Source organism: Convolutriloba macropyga, chromosome 6, assembly GCF_964194025.1.
Source record: "Convolutriloba macropyga chromosome 6, txConMacr16.3, whole genome shotgun sequence".
In the NCBI taxonomy this organism is placed as follows: Eukaryota; Metazoa; Xenacoelomorpha; order Acoela; family Convolutidae; genus Convolutriloba; species Convolutriloba macropyga.
The window spans coordinates 38,709,537-38,728,821 of NC_134473.1; the positions used below are offsets into that span (position 1 = coordinate 38,709,537).

Here is a 19,285-nt window from a genome sequence, read left to right on the forward strand (position 1 = left end):
AATTGATTTCTTTTAATTTCCTCATCATAGTGATATGGTATTCAATAAAATTTTTTCATTGAAAAATACAAATTTCCTCTTCTTGAGGCAGGTAGTGCTTGAGTAAAAACGGATTCTGTCTAATTAAACTATATGAGCTTGTTTGATAAGTTTTTTTGTAAGAAAATATAGGATCGTTGCATTCTGGATGGTATCTTCCTCTGTAATTGTTCTGTTGATGTCTTGTATCAATATTCTCAATTTTTCGTGCATGTTTTATATTTTTTTGGGGGGGGGGGAGGGGAGGGAGGGACACAAACAGAAAAGATCCGAATTTTGTTGCTAGATAAATGATTACAACACGGAACACTGCCTGTTGAGTTATGGGTTGAGTAATTGAACCTGTTGAGAAATGCGTGTAATGGGCTATAATGGGGGAGACCCCCAAAAAATAAAAATAAAACCTACTATAGGGGATTTGAGAGATTCGACTGTGCCCTGCTTGACTTGTCCCTCGTAGCAGTACGCAAACCCCCCGATAATATTCAAGCTGTCTGAGAATGCACCGTTTGAAATGCCAGTGAGGTCCAGTTCGTAGTCTGGCGCTGAAGTGTTGGTCGTTGATCTCCAGAGACGGTAAGTGAATGCAGAGTCTGTGATGTTGAAGGTGATATCTATCACGCCTTGAGCTCCTGGAGTCACTGTGATACCAGGGGTAGTGGGTGCTGAAATGCCATTGTTGACGAATCATTAAGTAATACTAACGCTGCTGTAATCAGCTTAACCAGTAAGAATTTAATACATTAACTCCTTGAAGGCAAAAAATAGAACCATAGGTACTACCATTATTTGAAGAAAGCAAAATTATGGCATTGCTTGCATTTAAAAAAACAAACAAACGTGAATTTTAGTCCGGCCAGGTCTTGAAATTTTATAATTCTTGAAAGAATTTATTCTTATCCAACGTCCGTTACCATATTTTACAATTTACTCGATTGTACTCGAAATTGCATCAGAGATTATAAACAGCTATAAATGTTGCCATGAACAGTCCTAGAGAAGATTGAGTCGGAATGAAAGCTGCAAAGAGAGATGGCTATGTGCTGTTGAGGAAAATAAGTGAGCATAATAACCTGATCTTTTTCAACAATGAATTGACGTCTTCAGGGCTTAATTCTGATAGCATACTAACAGTATTTCAAACTGCTGCTCTATATAAAATGTTGTACTCAGACACATTTTACTAGAATTTATTATTCTAATAGAAAATATATTATTTGAACTTGCTAAAACCTGATTTTTAGAACGTCCTCAACTCGTTAGATGAGAATAAGGGCTGAGCCTAAAAAAAAAGGACTTTAGAGCTAAGAGAGGTTTTACCTATAAAACTGCCAGTATCTTGCACTCTATTTTTCCCATTGCAGATCGTTCATGTAAAACACAGTTTTGAGTGGAAGAACTTAAGACCACTTAGAACAGATTTTACGTGGTACACAATCTACTGATGCTTTGCAAACAATTATTAGCTTCATTCATTTTCCTATTTTCTCACGCCAATAATTAACTCGGATCCTGCTGCAGGAAAAATTTTATCAATTTTACATCGATTCATTTTAGAAATCAGATACAAACACCTGAAAAAATCAAAACAGGGAGATTGCTTTCTATACAAATGCATACATGTCTTGTTGTCCACCTTATTGCAGGGGGCAGGGCAGAGAATATATGCTCAACTGGGTTTTTTTTGTTCAGTCAATTTTGGCCGATCGATAAAATTCACGTAGAAAGGCATGATTGTTATCAATAAAAAAAGAACATCGAGAGTAGAATTGTAAATTTAAGTTTTCTTCTTCTTTTCGGGAATTCGAGGAGTTATCCAGGTTTCATATTTCTGAGAACAATCGACATTTTACCGTATTTTGTTCACTTTTTAACGTAATTATCGACCAATTTTTGATATTTTTAAACAATACGGCTAATATTAGAAAAAACTTTGTGAAGTTCATTAGCAAGGCTTCGCCGCTCATTAGCAAGGCTATCGATAGTCTGTCTCATTATGGCTTTTAAGCTCGAAAGAATTTGAATTTTATTGAGGAGCAATATTGCTCGAGCCAAGATCAAAATTGTTCTATATTTTAACATCAAGGAGAAGTCAAATTTAAAAACTGGTTATGCTTACATTAGAAACGTAAAGGGATCGAGAAACGAGCAGTTTCAAAGCTTTAAAATCTTCCAAACTGCTCTAAAATTGGAGGCCGATATTTTGCTTTGAACAAGGCCGCAACTTCACCGCTATTTCACCGTTTTTGATTGCCTTCAAATTTGGACACGTGTAGTCTAAGGGTTCAAAAAATTTACTGTATCGATTGAAAAGGACAACCTGGAAAGAAAACTTTCTTTGAAGTTTTGTGTTTTACTCGTATTTATTGTATTTTTGTTTTCCTGTCACATAGCTCTATTAGAGAAACGTCCGGCTGAGGGTTTAAAAAACCTATCTAGAAGTAAATCTATACAAGATTTTTTGGTCATCTTATTTGTTTTCAAGATTTTGACAGAGCTTCGTTATCTTGTTTTTTTAATTTGTGCTTCCGCCTGTACTATTAGTTTTTTTCACTGGTCACAAAATTGAATAATGAGAGTTTAAATGAGCTGTCGAAAGAAGCAAATGGAATTTTTTCTGCCTCTTTTGATCAACAATTTTTAGTTTTAATGGTTTTGACAATGTTTGCATTAGAGATCATCAATTAATTTTTGTGAGTTTTGCCCTACTTCACCATTGTTATGGCTTCCTATTTAACACATGTCAGTAAAGACAGCTACCAATAACCTTTCTAATAATGCAATAGTTAATTAATAGAATATTTCCCATTAGTAACATATAATTTTTTTTGTGGCTTCTAAGTCATGTTAGTTGCTTCCAGTTTTAGCTTTTTTTTTGTTATTTTTGCGCGCAGTTTTGCCATTAAGTCTGATAAACGAAATGACAATTGGGTTTTCTAAGGAGCCATCAAGAAACTTTAAAATAATTTGGAGTCAGGTTTTAAAGTTTTGTTCTCACTTGAATATTAGACTCGTTAACAACAGGCTTGTTTATTTTTTTATTCGAACGTTTTTTTCGCTTTGGTACTGTTACTTCTTTTGAAAAAACAGTGAATTTCTTTAATTTTTTTTGTGTTTTTGTCCCCCAATTCTCAATAAAAACAGATCTTGCCATATTACTATTGCAATCCTGAAGATTTCAAATATAAGATAAAAGTACCGACCAAATATCTTTCATTTAAATTTGACATCTAAATTTGTTATTTTCGTTGCTTTGTCGATAACTTCAAGGAAGAACTGATGCCTGCAAATTTCAATTGTAGCACACTATGAAACTGTTATTAATTTTATGATGCAATTGCTTGCTTTAGTATAGGTTAAATTTTATTGACGCCTCTCATTTTGAAAAATATTGATTTTTGCGAAAAAAAATCGCCTAATTTTAACAATTCTTTCTTTCGAAAAATATGAATTTTCCTTTGTCTAGATCGTCTTTATGTGTTTTTTTCAGATTTTTTGCAAACTAATACAGCCTCGTTTCAACATGAAAATTTAAAATATTGCCTTTTTAGCATCCTCCTTTTCGATTTTCGATTCGGAACTTGTGTTTTCTTCTTCTTCTAATCAGAGGTCTTCTTCAATTTTTTAAGACTATAGGACACCCGTCAAGAACTTGAAGATAATTCTCGCTGAACGCTAATATAATATGCCGCTGAATTTTTTTGCAAACCTTTGCTGCTGCATATAATGTGGGTTTTGACAAAGCGATTAATAAAGTTTTCGATTTAAATAAATGTTCGATATAAATATTTATCGAGACTTCAAAATCTAAAATAAATAGGCGTTAATTGAACGATCATAACGCTTTCTTTCTTAATATATCTCAACGTTTGAATTTAGGTTTAACAAGGAGGCTCGGTAATGTGCGTACGCACAAAATGTTCCGAACCCGCTCATACACGTTCTCGACCTAATTGGCTTACCAAATGATGAGTTAGAAAACTTTCAAAAACATACTCGTCGTTTAGCAAACAACCAATGAAATACGACAGGCCGCTAAAGGGCCGACGGAAGTTGTCGATAATAGGACTACTAGAGAGGACAATAATAAAAATCAAACAACAAGCATTATTTACGACCAAAAAATGATGTCTATAATAAAAAAAATCATAACGAATCAAACTCGCATCAGATAAAAACCAAAACAGAACAATTTAAGCTATACTCAATTGGAAAAGATATCTGACTTGTCCCCAATGAGACTGGTTAACAGTTCGGAAAAAAGAACCAATAGGTGCGAAGTTCAAAACTACTTTTCCATTTTGAAAAAATTAATTTTACAGTTATTAATACATTAGATATCAACTGAAATCACTAAAATGTTCATTTATATCTACATAAGAAGTAATCAAAACATCTCGTTGGCCAATGTTCAATTGCTTAAAATTTCAAAGCCAATGGGATTAACGATTATTGTTATAATTCAAAAGGAAACCAAAAATTCTTTGAAATAAACAAATATAAAAAAATGTAACATTTTATAAAATCTCGTAGTAACAGTAGTAACAAAGCTGAGAAACAAATGATTGAGGCTAAAACTGTTGTAAATTATAGCTCAGCCGAAACGGGTTGTGACATGTGTTTACAGGGACTGATCTACAAATCGACCGAAAATCTAATTAAAAAAGAAGCTGAAAAACTCAAATTTATATTTGAAAACATATTTTCAAAAGTCATAGCAGACTTAGGATTACAACAGAAAGCGATGGATTAAGTGTCAACACCTCAGGGAGCGAATTGGACCTACTAATAATGAGACTAAGTCACGAGACCACAAAAATCAAATACATAAAGAAGCTAAAACTTGTCAGGAGCCCACAAAAATCAAATAAATAAAATAAAGAAGCCAAAACTTCAATTTTACGACATGACACTGATCAATTCACTATTCATCATTTTCCCTTCATCTTAACATCAACGAGACTTCCTTATAAAAGGACTACTTAGAAATGACAACAAAAAGAAACCCAAAAAATGAACAGTATGGAAATCTCGAAAACTTTTATGAAACTAAATGGTGAAAGCGATCAGTCACAACGTATAAGCAAGCGCCAAAAAAGTGTTTGAAACAAAAAAAGTCATCGAGACTTCTAATAAGTGAAATTGAGTTACATGGCGACAAAAATAAAAGCAAAAAGGAGACAGCTGAAAAGATCTTATTTTTTTTTAATTTAAATTGAAATTCATTAAAACAGGAAGCTATAAAATGAAATCTTTAACTAGGAAGCAATTAAGATCATTTGGTATTGGGTATATGGTGCACAACAACAAAAAGAAAGACAAACATGGGCAAAATAAAAAAAGCCACAAAATTTTGCGAGATGGCTGTGTCTCAGCCAAAAAAGCATATACTATTCAAAAATAACAATTAACATATCCAGAAGCGCCTTTTTTATGTTATCCATTTTCCCTAAAATGCCTTCTTTTGATTGAAAATAATGTAATAATTCGACAAGGAATTAAATTGAACTCGAAAAATTTGCAACTATGATCAAAAATGAAAGGAAAACGGAAAACGCGTAGTACCAAAATAAAGAAACCATTAGTTGAATATAAAACCGTTGCCGACATTAATTTTTAACTCACAGGAAGTCTATTTCCGCCTGTTTTTACTGAGACCACGCCCAAAGTTTAGCGAAATGAGATAAAATAATGGCAAAGTTCAAAAATTCAACAAAATTTTCATACATATTTTCAAAACAATATATATAAAGTCATAACACACAGTTGATAACAACAGAAAAAAATGTATAGATTCTTTGATACTTTCTAACAGCTAACTGGATCTTTTACTGTGGACACTAAACCATTGGGCTGCAAAAAGTATAAGAAATGAATGCAAAACGAAAGAAGTCAAAAAACTTTTTACGAAAACAATTTGTCAGAGCCACAAAAACCATGAACTTAACTCTGAAACCATAGTGTTATCTCGTTGAGTCTCATTTCTTTGTTAATAGAAACTGTCATTAATTGATCCTTGGTTTGAAATTCTTGTGCGTAATTTAAATAAAAAAACAGTTACATGACGGAATTTTTTTGAAAAAAAAGGCCACGCCGCATTAAAATCTAAAAAATTTTTATCATAAGGATCCATAGTGAGATCAAGATCAACCCAGTTGTTGCTGCGCGTCAATCAAAATACTGAATTGTTGAAATGGTTGCGAAACAATTCTATACACAATTTTTCTTTTTGTCAAAAAAACAATGGATTTTGTATAATTGTCGAGTTTGAATTTTCCAAAAATTGGCAAAATTGTTATTCCAGAAGACTCCTCAAGCCAGCGCGAGTACAACTAACTCTGTTTTGAGCTTAGCAAGAATCTGGCCGTAAGTTTTAAGTGTCTAGTTCCTGCAAACTTAAAGCAAGTTGGCTAAAAAAGCAAATTTGATCCCATTTTTGATGAAAAGTCTGAATTTTGAAAAATTTTGTCATAAATCCCAATAAAAAACTGAGATCGAACAATTCAGCAACCCTCCTCTATCTTTAGAGATAAAATCTATAGCAATACAGTTTACAATTTTAACATATTTTTGGCAAAATTGACGAAAATTTGGTCAAAATTGACGCAAATTTGGTCAAAAATGTGAATAAAACAGCTAATATTCACAAAATTTTAAACCTCGTTAACTCCCTATAAATAACGAAAATTGAAAAAATCTTTTCAATTCCATATTCTACGCTGGACGGGCTTTCTAATGATGCCACTCACAACTCTATGATTATTATATCGATCGGCCAAAATTGACTGAACAAAAAAAACCCATTTGAGTATATAGTTCCTCCCCCCTCAAGAGGGGTCGGAACAAAAAGTGAATAATAATTTTGTTTTAAAACTAGATAAAGTGTCAATCTTTCTGGTTATTGACATTCGAGCATAGCGAGTGTGTTATAATGAAAAAGCATACATACACATACTTATGACTCTATTTCTCTTAGAGTACAAGAGAAAACAAATAACCCTTCTCCTGGTAGGAAATAAGATTCCAGCACACCTACTCCGTAAAAATTGATAATATGGATTTATTTAAGACACTAAAAGAACTCTCGAGATCTGATCAAAAATCAATTCAATGGTCTTAAAAGCCTCACAACCAAAGAAGAAATTGAAATAAAAGTTTAAAAAGATCTATATCAATTAAAGATCTTTATTAATCTAAGTCGTTAAGCACTAAAGGAACAGGTCCTTAGGATAAGGATAAGAAACATTCAGGATAGGAAACTTCATAATTTTAATTTTGCATTTCGCTACTAGCTCTATAAATCGCTTTGTACAAGAGCCTTCAGACAATGGCAACTAAAAATAAAATGTTATAAAGATTAAAAAGTTAGAAGGTGGTTATTATAAGCGCTACTAACTAGTGCAGGCTGAGATTGTGAGTGGATCCCCAGAATAGTTGGATGCAGTGGCTGTCCCACTCAGGTCAGTCGTATTGCAGTCCCTAACTGGTGTGACCTTGACAGAGTAGCAGGTACCAGCCTGGAGGCCACCAAATGTGTAGCTGTATCTGGTCTCTCCAGTGGTCACCTCAACCACGCCTTCAGTTTCCACGGCCGCATCTCTCTGGGAGCTCACAAAGAACAAGTCAACTTCTCCTGAAAGTCAAGGAGTTTAAACCTCGAGGAAAAGTTCGAGAAAGTTTCTTCGATTAATTCAATGTTGCCATAATATTAACTCAAATACCATTCGAGCAATTTTCAATTTTTTTTTATTAATTTGAGTGTCAAGCAATTATCTTATCAATAGGTAAATATATAGGAAAAATCCCCGTTTTTGTTAAGTCTAATTTTTTCTAATTAGAAACCCCAAATAATGTTGATAAGGTCGTTTTTTCTTAGCGGTTTGACAATTTCTTTTGATAATGCTTTTTTCTCGTGGTAATGTTTGATGTTTTCGTTTCAGATTGTCATAAAAGAAAGTTGGAGCTGTTTTCTTCCCCTCCCAGTGGACAAAAATGTCACTTTCGTTATCATGAGTGAAAAAATACTAACTCTTATTTTGCTGTGATAAAGTGCTATCCATTAAATTTTATATATTCATTAGAAAGGTATAATTCATTACGAATAACGGAATCATATTGTACTGGGGATTAGGAAATAGTTTAAGACATTTAATAAAAAATTAAACCCCGTTATCGTCTATTATTGTATCCACACAAACACATCACTCAGATCTGATATGAGATCAATAGGCTGGCTAGCCTATTGATGCGTTTGTGTTGATATAATAACAGACGATAACTTGTCCTTAGATTCCGAAAACAATTTTTTATTATTTTTATTAAGTGTCTTATTTATTTCTTCAAGGCATCACTGGACTAGGCCTCTTTAAAGCTTTAAAGAGGCCCAGTCCAGTGATGCCTTAAAGCAGTCCAGTGATGCCAGAGGACACTTAACGAGAGTTCCTTCAAATTTATCAAAAAGTTTTTCATTGAATGGAAAAGTTTAAAAATATCTGAAAAAAAACTAGAGTGGACATAAACAAAAGGAGACATTTTTCTCTATTGGCGATATACAATTATGAAATTTTGGGTGAGTGAGATTAAATGAATTAGCTAACCAGTTTGAATGCTCCAGTAGAGAGTAAGTGCAGTTATGTTGACAGCCTCACTGTACATATTACCCACCACACTCGGTTTCGCACATTCGTACTTGCCCTCGCTCTCGTAAGAGGGGTTGCCGTTTTGCTCTACATGTGCAGTGTACGTATATCGGTGTCCAGCTACAACTGTGCTGTCTTCAAAGGTCCACGGAGAGGCAATGTCCTCAGCTTAAACATCGCGTTTAGGAAAAAAAACGTTTACAATTTGTAATGTATCTATCTATGATCACATTCGTTCATGTCCATACTTTCGTGCGTTTTTCGATGCTATGTAATTTTTACCACGCGACGCCCCTCTTTTGCGTTCATCTTTGGTCTGGACATACTTGATTCCGTCTTGGACTCAACCTGGGGGATGAATGGACACAAGTAAGATTATATAATGGTCAAAAATAAAGATAGGATGCAAAATTAGAAATCTTTTCTTGTCGTTTTGTTCAAATGCTGTTACAATTCATGATATATATTCTCAAAATTTCCGACCTGATTGTGGCCATAACTCAGCAGCAATTTCAACAAACTTAAAAATTTCACAAAGTTACAGAGTTTGGCTTATCCTTATTGAATTTCAACCGTAATTTACATTCTCAAATTATGGAAAGACACTCAAGAAACTGAGTGCTACGCTAAATTTTGGTTCATTGAAAGCATTGCCGCATGAGATACACTATTCTCTATAAAATCCGTGACACCGTATCAGTTCGTTCAGCGACTTAATCAACCCACAAAACAATAGTTAAAACTCAGAAAAGCAAAAACTTGAAGTAATAATTAGAAAATGATGAACTTTTCAATAAAAATGGCGTTTCAGACATTAAAATGTCTCCTTTTCCTAACAAGATCAATTGCATAGTTCTAAATAAGCAATTGAAAAACAACATTTGAAAAAGTACCGAAAACAGAAAAATTAAGCAGAAAAGCTTAAAAAGACGAAAAATTGGGAAACAATTGATCTCATTTAATCAATTTTTCCGCCAAAAATACTTGTAATAGAAGGCAAATTTGGAGGTCAAAGAATATCAACTTTCTGGCTGCATTGCAAAAATGCACTCGTAAGTGGGCAGGGAACCAGAAAAGAAATTAAAAAACGATAGATATTCAAAAGAGAATGTACGCCTTAAATTGTACAATAAAAAAGCTATTTCTCGCCTGAAATCAATAAAATTTTGTCAAAAGGGCTCCCAATATATCAATCTTTCCTAAGTTTTGTGAGAAAAAAAAGTTGATTGAAAATATAAAAGTTTAACCTAAAAGGATTGGAAGTTGCCAATCAGCCGCAAGTGAACACCACCTATTTTTTCTCGCTCTCTCTGGCTTCTTGTCCGCTCTTGCCTGAGTTTGCTTAGCTTAACTGTAAGTTCCAAATTGCAGAAACACAGAAAAAGTGAAAGCTATGGAAGCTACCACATTCACTAAGCAAGGGTTCAAATATTGACGTCTTTAGAGATTTTTTATCACTATAAACATACCCGGCAGAATGCCGGAAAATAGCCGCCGTTGATTCCCATAACCAAGATTGGGATTGAAAGAAGAGAAAAAAGTAGTGAAAAAATTATTTTCGTACAAAAAACATTAAAGTGCTAACTTTCTGATGTCGTTTTGGAGCTGAGCATACTCATGTTTCGTAGTGAGACAACACAAGAGCTAGTATCAATACCAATAAGCATTAGAGATGGTAACTAAGAACAAAATTTGCGTAACGGGCAAACGTCGTAAAACAAAAAATTAGACCTAGAACGGACTATCAGTGAACTGGGAAAAAAACAATTTCTAAAAAAATCAGATCAAAAAAAAATTAAAAAAAAAAACAGAAAAACAATGTCAAAATGCCGCATGTGAATGAAAAACCACTAGCGAGAAATGTAAATTTGGCCTTAACAAAAAAAACTAGGCCTAGAATGAACTATGAAGGGATTGGGAAAACCATTTAGAAAAAAATCCTATCCAAAAAATCGAAAATACAGTAAAAACCAAAATGAAATTGCCTCATGTGAACAAAAATCCAGAAAACGAATTTTTGTTCAAAACACAGTTTTCTCACTCTACTTTAAAAATAGAGCACAAACATTTCACGCCTCGAAACCACTTGCTTTTTCGCTCCACTTCCTGTTTGGGCGTGACCAAAGTCACTGCTCCTATTTGACTTCAAAAATATTGAAAATGTGCGAACAGATCTTAAAAAACATAGCCCGAAGAATTCTGGAAACGACTCGAAGTGGAAATCCATTTAAACACCATCCAACTATTCATCAGACAAAACGTGCCTTCACTCAATTATGATGATCTTGAAACAAAACCATGAACCAAAAAAGTAAAAACAAAAAAATCAAATCTGTTAAAATATGATTTAAAAAATCTGATCAAATTTTGTTATAAAGAAAATCCCAAAATAACTATCTCTGCCAAAGTAACTTCATCAAAACAGCTAGTACTTACTCAAACCAATTATGTGAACTTTTTAAAGAAACTTGAGGCCAAATTAGGAAAAAAATCTCTTAAAACAACGTGCACTAAAAAACTGAAAATTAATATTTTTTAATTATTAAAAAAGAATACAAATCCAAAGAGTAAAATATCCATGCTCACAAAACAATAGGCAAGTTACAGTAGTCTAAGAAGCTTTCTAAAAAGAGGAAAAAACGAAGACTGCAAAAAAATTAGGAAAAATAGTTCCAAATTTCGCCATTTCTTGTCATATTTCTCAACAAAAAAAATTCATATCCACAAAACTGTAACCAATTGTTATCTAAAAATTGCTCAAAGTAGAAGAGGTCTTTACAGTACCAATTTGAGCCAATAAAACCAAACAATCGTCAAAAAACCGCAAAAATTAGCTCGAAAATCAGCAAAATACATGAAAAACCTCCGATTTAGCATAAAAATCAAAAGAATTTCCAGAAACCTTCAAACCACTACCAAAACAAGCTTAAAATTAAAATAAAATTATAACCATACCTCTCAACCAAAAAATGATAAAAAACTGCTTTAAAATGCCGGACGTGAACAAAAAAATTCGCTCGCTTACAGAATTTTTTTTCACACCTCAATTTCTCGCTCTATAGAAAACAGCAATATGAACAAAAAACCACTCTCTTTTCGCTCCACTCTTCATTTGTTCAGAAACAAAATCACTCCAAATTTTTTCACTTGTTTCATTTCACGCTCCAAAATTCACTCCAATAAAATTTACTAGAAAAAGGACTTCTCCAATACTCCTCTTCGAGTCGTAAAAATAAGACAGTGCTCCAATACAATTCAAATTCTTTGAATTGTAAAAATTTATGAGCGCTATAATAGCCAAAATGATACCAATTTTTGCGCACTTTTCATTTAATTTGTAGTAGTGAACTGCCTCCAATTGAGTTCAGCTGCTTATAATACTGAATGAGAGAGAAATTTAGATCATGCAAAACGCAAAAAGTCCACGGCAATAAATTCACTCGAAAAGTCAAAACGTTCAAGCAAAAATTTTGCATAAAGAAGACCAGCACTTATACAATAAATGCTTCACTGAAGCGAACTCTCAATTTCACTGTAGCGAACATTAAAAGCAAATGAACTTCAACCGTTACTCAGAGTCAGAATTGAACAATAACGTGAAGTCTGGTAATCTAAGTTTCCCGAACTCAAAACTCCTATGTATTTGTCACCATAGTAATAATGGTGCCCCAGTCAAGGTCCTTACAATCAAACATTTATAATAATTAAATAAATACACACACATGAATCCTCAACGTCTATCAAGATTTTAATTATTGCCAAATTTGAGCAGCTACGGTCTGATCATACAATTTTTTCTATGATTGGTCACCATGGATTGTCATCGTGATAATAAATCAATTAACTGACCAATTGGGACCCCGTCTCTGAAGATTGTGGCAGTCATTCCGACAGTGTTAGTATTGACTGGGTCTGGGACTGCAGTGATCTGGATCTTGGTGGCGGACACTGACTGGGTAGTGATTGAAGGTTTTATGGGTGCCAAGTAGCCATCAACTGAGGACCAACTACTGTTCAGCAATTTGCCCTCGTCTGTGCAGTTCGCTCTACAATATATTATTAATCATCTTAACTGTAAGCAAGTTTTCATTCCTCAAACTTAAGACCTAGCTGGCCGACTGCCAAGAAATTAGCTGCGATAGCTTTGTTAACCCGTTGTCTCAAAATACCAATGCAAAAATGATGAATTGAGGATAAACATCCTGTGATGCCTCAAATAATCTTCAATGATAACAAAAATCTTTAAAAATAACAACAATTACAGGGAGCTGAAAAACCGGTAAGACTCGTCGAAGTTGAATGGTGCAAGACTCAATGAAATCAATAGCTACGTATAGCGGAATCATTGAAAAGGTATAAGTTATTATTATATTTTAATATTAATTGAGCCGCCATTAATAGCGAAAAAACAAGCGGTGATTTATAAAGAGCCTAACACTTAATTAAGGCATCTTATAATTACCGACAAATGTCAGTACGCCGTCAGAACAACCTCCATTCTTTTTTTAACTATATTCTAGAAAAATATATCAAGCAACAGCAAAATTTGTTCAAAGCAAAAAAAGATAACTTGAAAAAGTCAAATCAGAAAAAAAGTTTAACTCGCTACTAACAGTTTTTCGTGCTTTTTTGCGGCCCTCATAAAAATAGCATTAGGAACAAAAGAACCTCTCTTTCATCTATCCGCTCTGCAAAGTTTCTTTGAAAAAATTTTAGCCGTGCTTTATTTCGTGTTTCAAATATACTCCATTCAATTGATTTATTAAAACGTAACCGACTACTTGAGACAATTCACTCTCATTGACAAATCGCACTCATTTAAGAAAGCTAGCCTCAGTTTGCAATCATAAGAGCAAGATTTGATTGAAAAAAATTGATGGGAGTCGCCTAAATTTGGCAAAATTGCCCTTAACATAATTAATTTTTGCCTCCTTAAGCGTTCCTTAGCAACTTTGTTGATCATTGAAATTAAAGCTCAGTAATGCTCTAAGAGAGGTGCACATAGACTTAATTATCCTGGGAGCTGTACCAGTTTGTTGTGCTGGTCAAAGTACTGGTCAAACGAAAAGTCAAACTACTTAATTAAATGAAGAAGTCTCAGACGTCTACAAAAAAGGCTTCGTTTGGCAATTATTTTAGGAATTACAATCCTCCAATATTGTTTGTTGAGTTTTAATAGACACTGCCCAATACAGATCAAAATCTCTGAAAAACCAGGAGAAGGTTGATAATAGCGCTGTGCAACTATTGATATTGCAGCTATTAAAATGAGGACAGAGGGCAAGTGTAAAATACTTCTCGCTACCCCGAGATTGGTGGCAGAGCAAATCAGCGCTGAATCAGTCTAGATGCTTCCAGTTTTTTTCTGGATTGCCAGTACTCTGTTCATGTCACAATTTACACTGGCTAGCCTTCACCTTTGAGTTAAATTTACTGCATAAAAATGATATGTTCAGCTCAACTCCCGCGATCAAGGTTTGCTTTATATGTGATTCGAATTTCAGCGTAGGTGCTGGTAACAAATAATTTGCGTAGCAAGTCGTAACCACTGAGCTACATGGGCTTTGTGGTAATTGCCTATACAAACTAGCTTTATTTTGGGGTATGAGTAATTTTCTGCGCCTAAAGAAATTTTCTGAAGATGCAATGTTTCAGAACTGATTTAAGTTTTTACTATGAAAGTGTGTTGGCTCAGCGCTTAAATGCTCTGAGACTCAATTCCGGTGTATTTTTCTGCCTGACAGTTGATACCCATCTGTTAACAAAACACTTGCTAGATTTGAAAGTCTTCAGTTATAATTAATCTCTATTTCTATTGGAAAACAATTTCTGTTGCACAGCTTTTCTCTTCCAAAAAATACTGTTCCACGGTGATATTGAGACCGTTTTGTTGCAATGTATTGCAAGATAACCGTCTGTTCTGACTGAATCAGATGGCAACAATAAGCGAATTGTTTCTAGAGCAATCAACTATAGGGATCTTTGTTTTGTTTCATCGTTCGAGATGGAGAAAGAAAATAGACTTACACAGTTCTGACGTAGCACCTGTTGGCTCCATTCTGTACGACATTATTTGCGAAGGTGGTGTCGGTTGTGAATGTGATGTTGCTGGTGATATCTTTAGTCACGTAGACTCCATCCTGTACGTTGTAGGCAATCTCGAAGCCTGCAACCTGGTCTCCATTTCCAGTTGGAGATGCCCAGATACATTCGAGGTGAGTTGAGTTGATGGTGTTGATCTGCAGGTTCTCGGGAGCAGTTGGATCTAACACAACAACACTGGGTTTCAAAATCTATTGGGGGGGGGGTGGGTTGATTTATTAGAATTAACTATTCATATTCTACAGAAGTAATGACGTATCCGTTCATTTCGCGGTACATAAAAAATTTATGTTGCTATTGGATGGTTTCTTTGTTGGGAATTTTGTATCACGTACATCTGGACATTAAATTTGTTTTAAGATTAACGCTTCTTTCGAACTGGTCATTTATGCTTTCACTCGGCCTTCCGCCTCTTTTCAATCCATTAATATCTCATTACGTGAAATTCAATATCAACCCGAACCTAACTTTCAGAGTAATTCAGTACTGAATCAGAACGATTTTCATAAAATATATCAGTACTGATTCAGACTGTATATGTCACATTTTGCTCTGAAATCCTCTAATTCAGACTCTGATTCAGACACTGATACAGAGTCTGATCATACTCTGAAATTATTCTTATTCATTAGGTTAAACTAACACACATGGATATATACTACATATACACACGTGCAAACGTACATAAAAACACATACACAGCTAATGAATACGAATTACTTATTAACAACAGTCTTCAGTTTTTTTGTGAAATTGAATCTTCAGTTTTTTGTGAACTTCTCAAAAAAATTTATGCAGGTACAATGGATTCCAAAGAAAAAACAGATGTTCCGCTTATTATTAGCTACTAACAGGTACAGCCTGAATCGGGAAGAGATTCTTCAGATGGCCATCCGTAGAAGAAACTCTGAACCTTGTAGTAGTAAATGGTGGCCGGAGTCAGTCCAGTATCAAACCCAAATGAAGTCGAGTAGCTTTTGTTAAACACCTGCTCATATGTCCCTCCTCCGTCCTCACTTCGGCTTATCTAGAAAACTCAACTCTCTTATATGGATGGGAATGGACCCTATATGCAGAATATTATATTCCAGGCGCCTTCTGTTTCAGAAACGTGTTTAAAATATTTTTCACGGCTACCACTGATCTTACAAAAATTCAGCGTTTGGCTGTTTCACATAGAGTGGGGTGCATCAGATTTAAATACAAAAGAAATTTTGTAGAAGTAAGTGACAGCTAGAGAAACGGAAGAAGATGGGACTCACATGGAGGAGGTCAAACGTTCGAAACCTGTTTGACCCTGAAAATAAAGATGTGACAAAATAAAAAAGCAATGAAAAGCTGTGAAAAAAAACATTTGTCACATTTACGGTTTTCATCAGAGGAATTTTTTAATAATTGCAGTGAATAGGTTGAAAACAAAAAGTTCACTGATGAAAACCGTAAATGTGACAAATGTTTATTTTCACAGCTTTTCGTTGCTATTTTATTTTGTCACATCTTTATTTTTAGGGTTATCTTTCTTCATTTTTCTCTTTTCTTAGGTGCGTTTGTAAGGTAAACAAGAGTTTACAAGCAAGATTTATTCATTCCGATTTTCAACTCTCTACTATTTCCAACTACTTTTCACTGCTCTTATTTTTCACATTGTTCATTGCGCAGATTGGCTGTGCTCTATTACAATACTTTCATATATCCATTTTATGACATATCTTCTTTGCTGAACCTCGACCCGGGTTGTTGATGATCTGCATTCAAAAATTTTTCCTTTGAATTTAAACCTGACCGTTTTGTCTGCTACGGTAATGTGTTATTCAAACTAATAAAATGACTGAAAAAAACTCAAACAAGGAGGATTGGCAATGTGCATGCGCACATAAAGTTATGACCCTTTCTTTTGAAACACAAAAGTTACTCATCGTTTGATTATTACACAACTTTAGAATACGCAAGTTTTTAATTAGTCAACAGTGTATATTGAAACTGACAAATTTGACTAGACATAATTTACAAATAAATAGTCTGAAGCAACATTTAAAAAAGTTTTAATAGACTTTTTAATGAAAATCTTCAAGATTTGTCGGAGCAATGATTATAGCACGCAGTAGCACTATCTCAACAACTGATCGATTCTTAAGTTTTGCTGAACTCTCTTAGTTAACAGTGTAATGGCTAAATGAAAAAAAAATAATTGGCATAACTGAGGCCAATTGATGGGTCTCATCTTCTAAATCTGTTAAAATATGAGAAAAATTACCTTTGAATATTTTGGTTTTTTAAGAAGAGAGCTGAAATCAATGCTTTTTATCTGTAAATCGGGTCCTAATGTCAGTCAAAGACCATAAAGAAAAAGATTATAAAAAATTCTGAAATTCTTGCCGAGTCCGTGAAATGACAAAAATGATACAAATGTTTGACTATGTTTTTGTTTTCTTTTCGCCAAAAACGATTGAAATTTCACAGGGCTGGAAAAATTAAGATTTTCTAAAAAAAATGCTATCCAAGACATTTGACAATTTTTATTGTAAAAGATCTTACAAATTTTTTACAAAGGTATCTTACAAATGCTTATAAAATTATGCGTCGCCTGACTAAAACTTTGTAAGACGATTTGTCAGGTCTTGCACGATACAAATCAGGTATGATAAGATCTTACACAATATAAGTTCACTTTTGCCAGATCTTACAAGATAAAAATTCTGCCTTATCTGGATGACTAAAAATCTGGATGACAAAAAATGTTTATCATGTGAGATGTTATAAGAACCATATAAGATCCTGTAAGATAAACATTCGGAAAACTACGACTCATCTTTTTATACGACAAAAATTCTTTAAGTATGACATGTTCTCAAATGAAGACGATTCGGAGTTTGTTTCAAGCAGTAGCCCAAACGGGATTCAACAGTTAAGCGTCAGAGCAGCAAAGAGAAAATTAACTTGTGAAAAGGGTTATCTAAGCTAATTAAGATCTGACACGATAAAGATTTTTGGTCAGCATCTTATCAGATCTTGCTCGATAAAAATTTCAGAATCACTGGGATTTGCAAATCTACAACTTTTGGTTAAAAACATACAAATTATTAGATGCAAAAAATTTGGAAATTATTTCCAAAATTAATGCATTGAAATACTATTCATTAAAACAATGTTTGCAAAAAATAGCAAATTATGTAATAGAATGCAAATAGAGCTTATAAACAATATAAGCAATATGCAAACAGAAATATTTTGGAGCTGAACGCCCAAAAATTGAATGCACTCAAAAATATCTTTTATGCTAAACTTATAACTGAATACGGAATAACTCGGAATTACCGTCCAAGTAAATCTAGAAGAGTCAGCAACTTGGTCATCTATGTTTTGAGCCCACTCCACTTGCAGCTGGTTAACACCAGAAGGTGACTCAATCTCCAAAACAGCTGCGGTGGGTATGCCAGGTGCTAAAATTCAAGTCAAATTTTGCGTTCAATTGTAGCTATGAGAAAGACAACTTACTACAGATCAACAACTCGACGTCTGAATTGAATACTTTCACTTGAAGTGTTCCAGTGTTATCAGCTGATGAGTAATTTCGTTGTTGGCTGGTTCAACTAAATAATTTTTTTCTAATTGGCTTTTATAAGAAGTAAGTAAAGTACTCAGATTAGTAACCGGAATCCGTTGTATAAGTCTTAGTATATCAGGAGAACGTTTCGAAGCGGATTCCGCTTGCTTCGGGGGCATTTTAATTACATATAGACCAGCCCAGTGTACGTGAAATCAAATTTTTTATTTGGAAACATTTTGATAGAAAAAAATCTTAATTTGAACAAAAATTACGCTAAAAGGGTGTTATTATCCCACCTGAAAACCCGATTGTGTGTTTTCTTAATCCAATTGAAAACCCGATTGTGTGGGTTTTGATTCATATAATAATCATCGTCAGTGTGACGAGGTCTTGACTTTGAATTGATGACTAATGGATGGCATGTCAATGAGTTAATAAAGTCGACTAAGATTATCTTGCCAAGCCATATACTAATTGAATTTACGTTATTAAAAAAACGATATCCAAGAGTAATCGCAAGTCTCTTGAAAGAATTAAAGAAATGTTTCATAATACATTTGCCGCTTGACTTTTTGGGCAACTATTACAATAACAAGGCAAAACAAACAACCCTACTGTTTATTTTGTAAGGGAAACTCAATTGATCGGATTAATTAAATTACTGGATAATTAAAAAGCATTTTGCCACAAAAAAGTAATCCCATTCTGGAATGGGTTTCAGATGTATGAAGCGCACCTGGGGCAAAGTGTAAATACTCAAGGCTGTCAAACTCTAAAAGTCAAAACTATGGAGCAACATGCGAAAATTATACGGAAACACATGTAGACAATAGACTAATGAAGCTTTCCTTTTCTTGCTTCAAAAGCGTTTTCAATTAGAACATTCGAGTTGACAATTTTTTTGATAGACTGTAAACAGCAAAAAAGTGTTCTTAGAAGCATGGAATCGAATACCGTT

At 33.9% G+C, this 19,285-nt stretch overlaps 1 protein-coding gene across 1 annotated transcript in view; it reads right to left on the minus strand.

The window, feature by feature from the left end:
* LOC142341666 (uncharacterized) overlaps positions 1-19,285 on the minus strand; it is a 159,122-nt gene that overhangs the window by 101,873 nt on the left and 37,964 nt on the right. Inside the window, exons 11-17 of the mRNA XM_075392792.1 lie at positions 18,096-18,220; positions 15,633-15,807; positions 14,706-14,943; positions 12,528-12,724; positions 8,637-8,846; positions 7,436-7,672; positions 448-704 (exon numbers count right to left, since the gene is read on the minus strand). Of these exons, the coding sequence (XP_075248907.1) occupies positions 448-704; positions 7,436-7,672; positions 8,637-8,846; positions 12,528-12,724; positions 14,706-14,943; positions 15,633-15,807; positions 18,096-18,220 (1,439 nt within the window). The remainder of the gene's footprint in view (positions 1-447; positions 705-7,435; positions 7,673-8,636; positions 8,847-12,527; positions 12,725-14,705; positions 14,944-15,632; positions 15,808-18,095; positions 18,221-19,285) is intronic.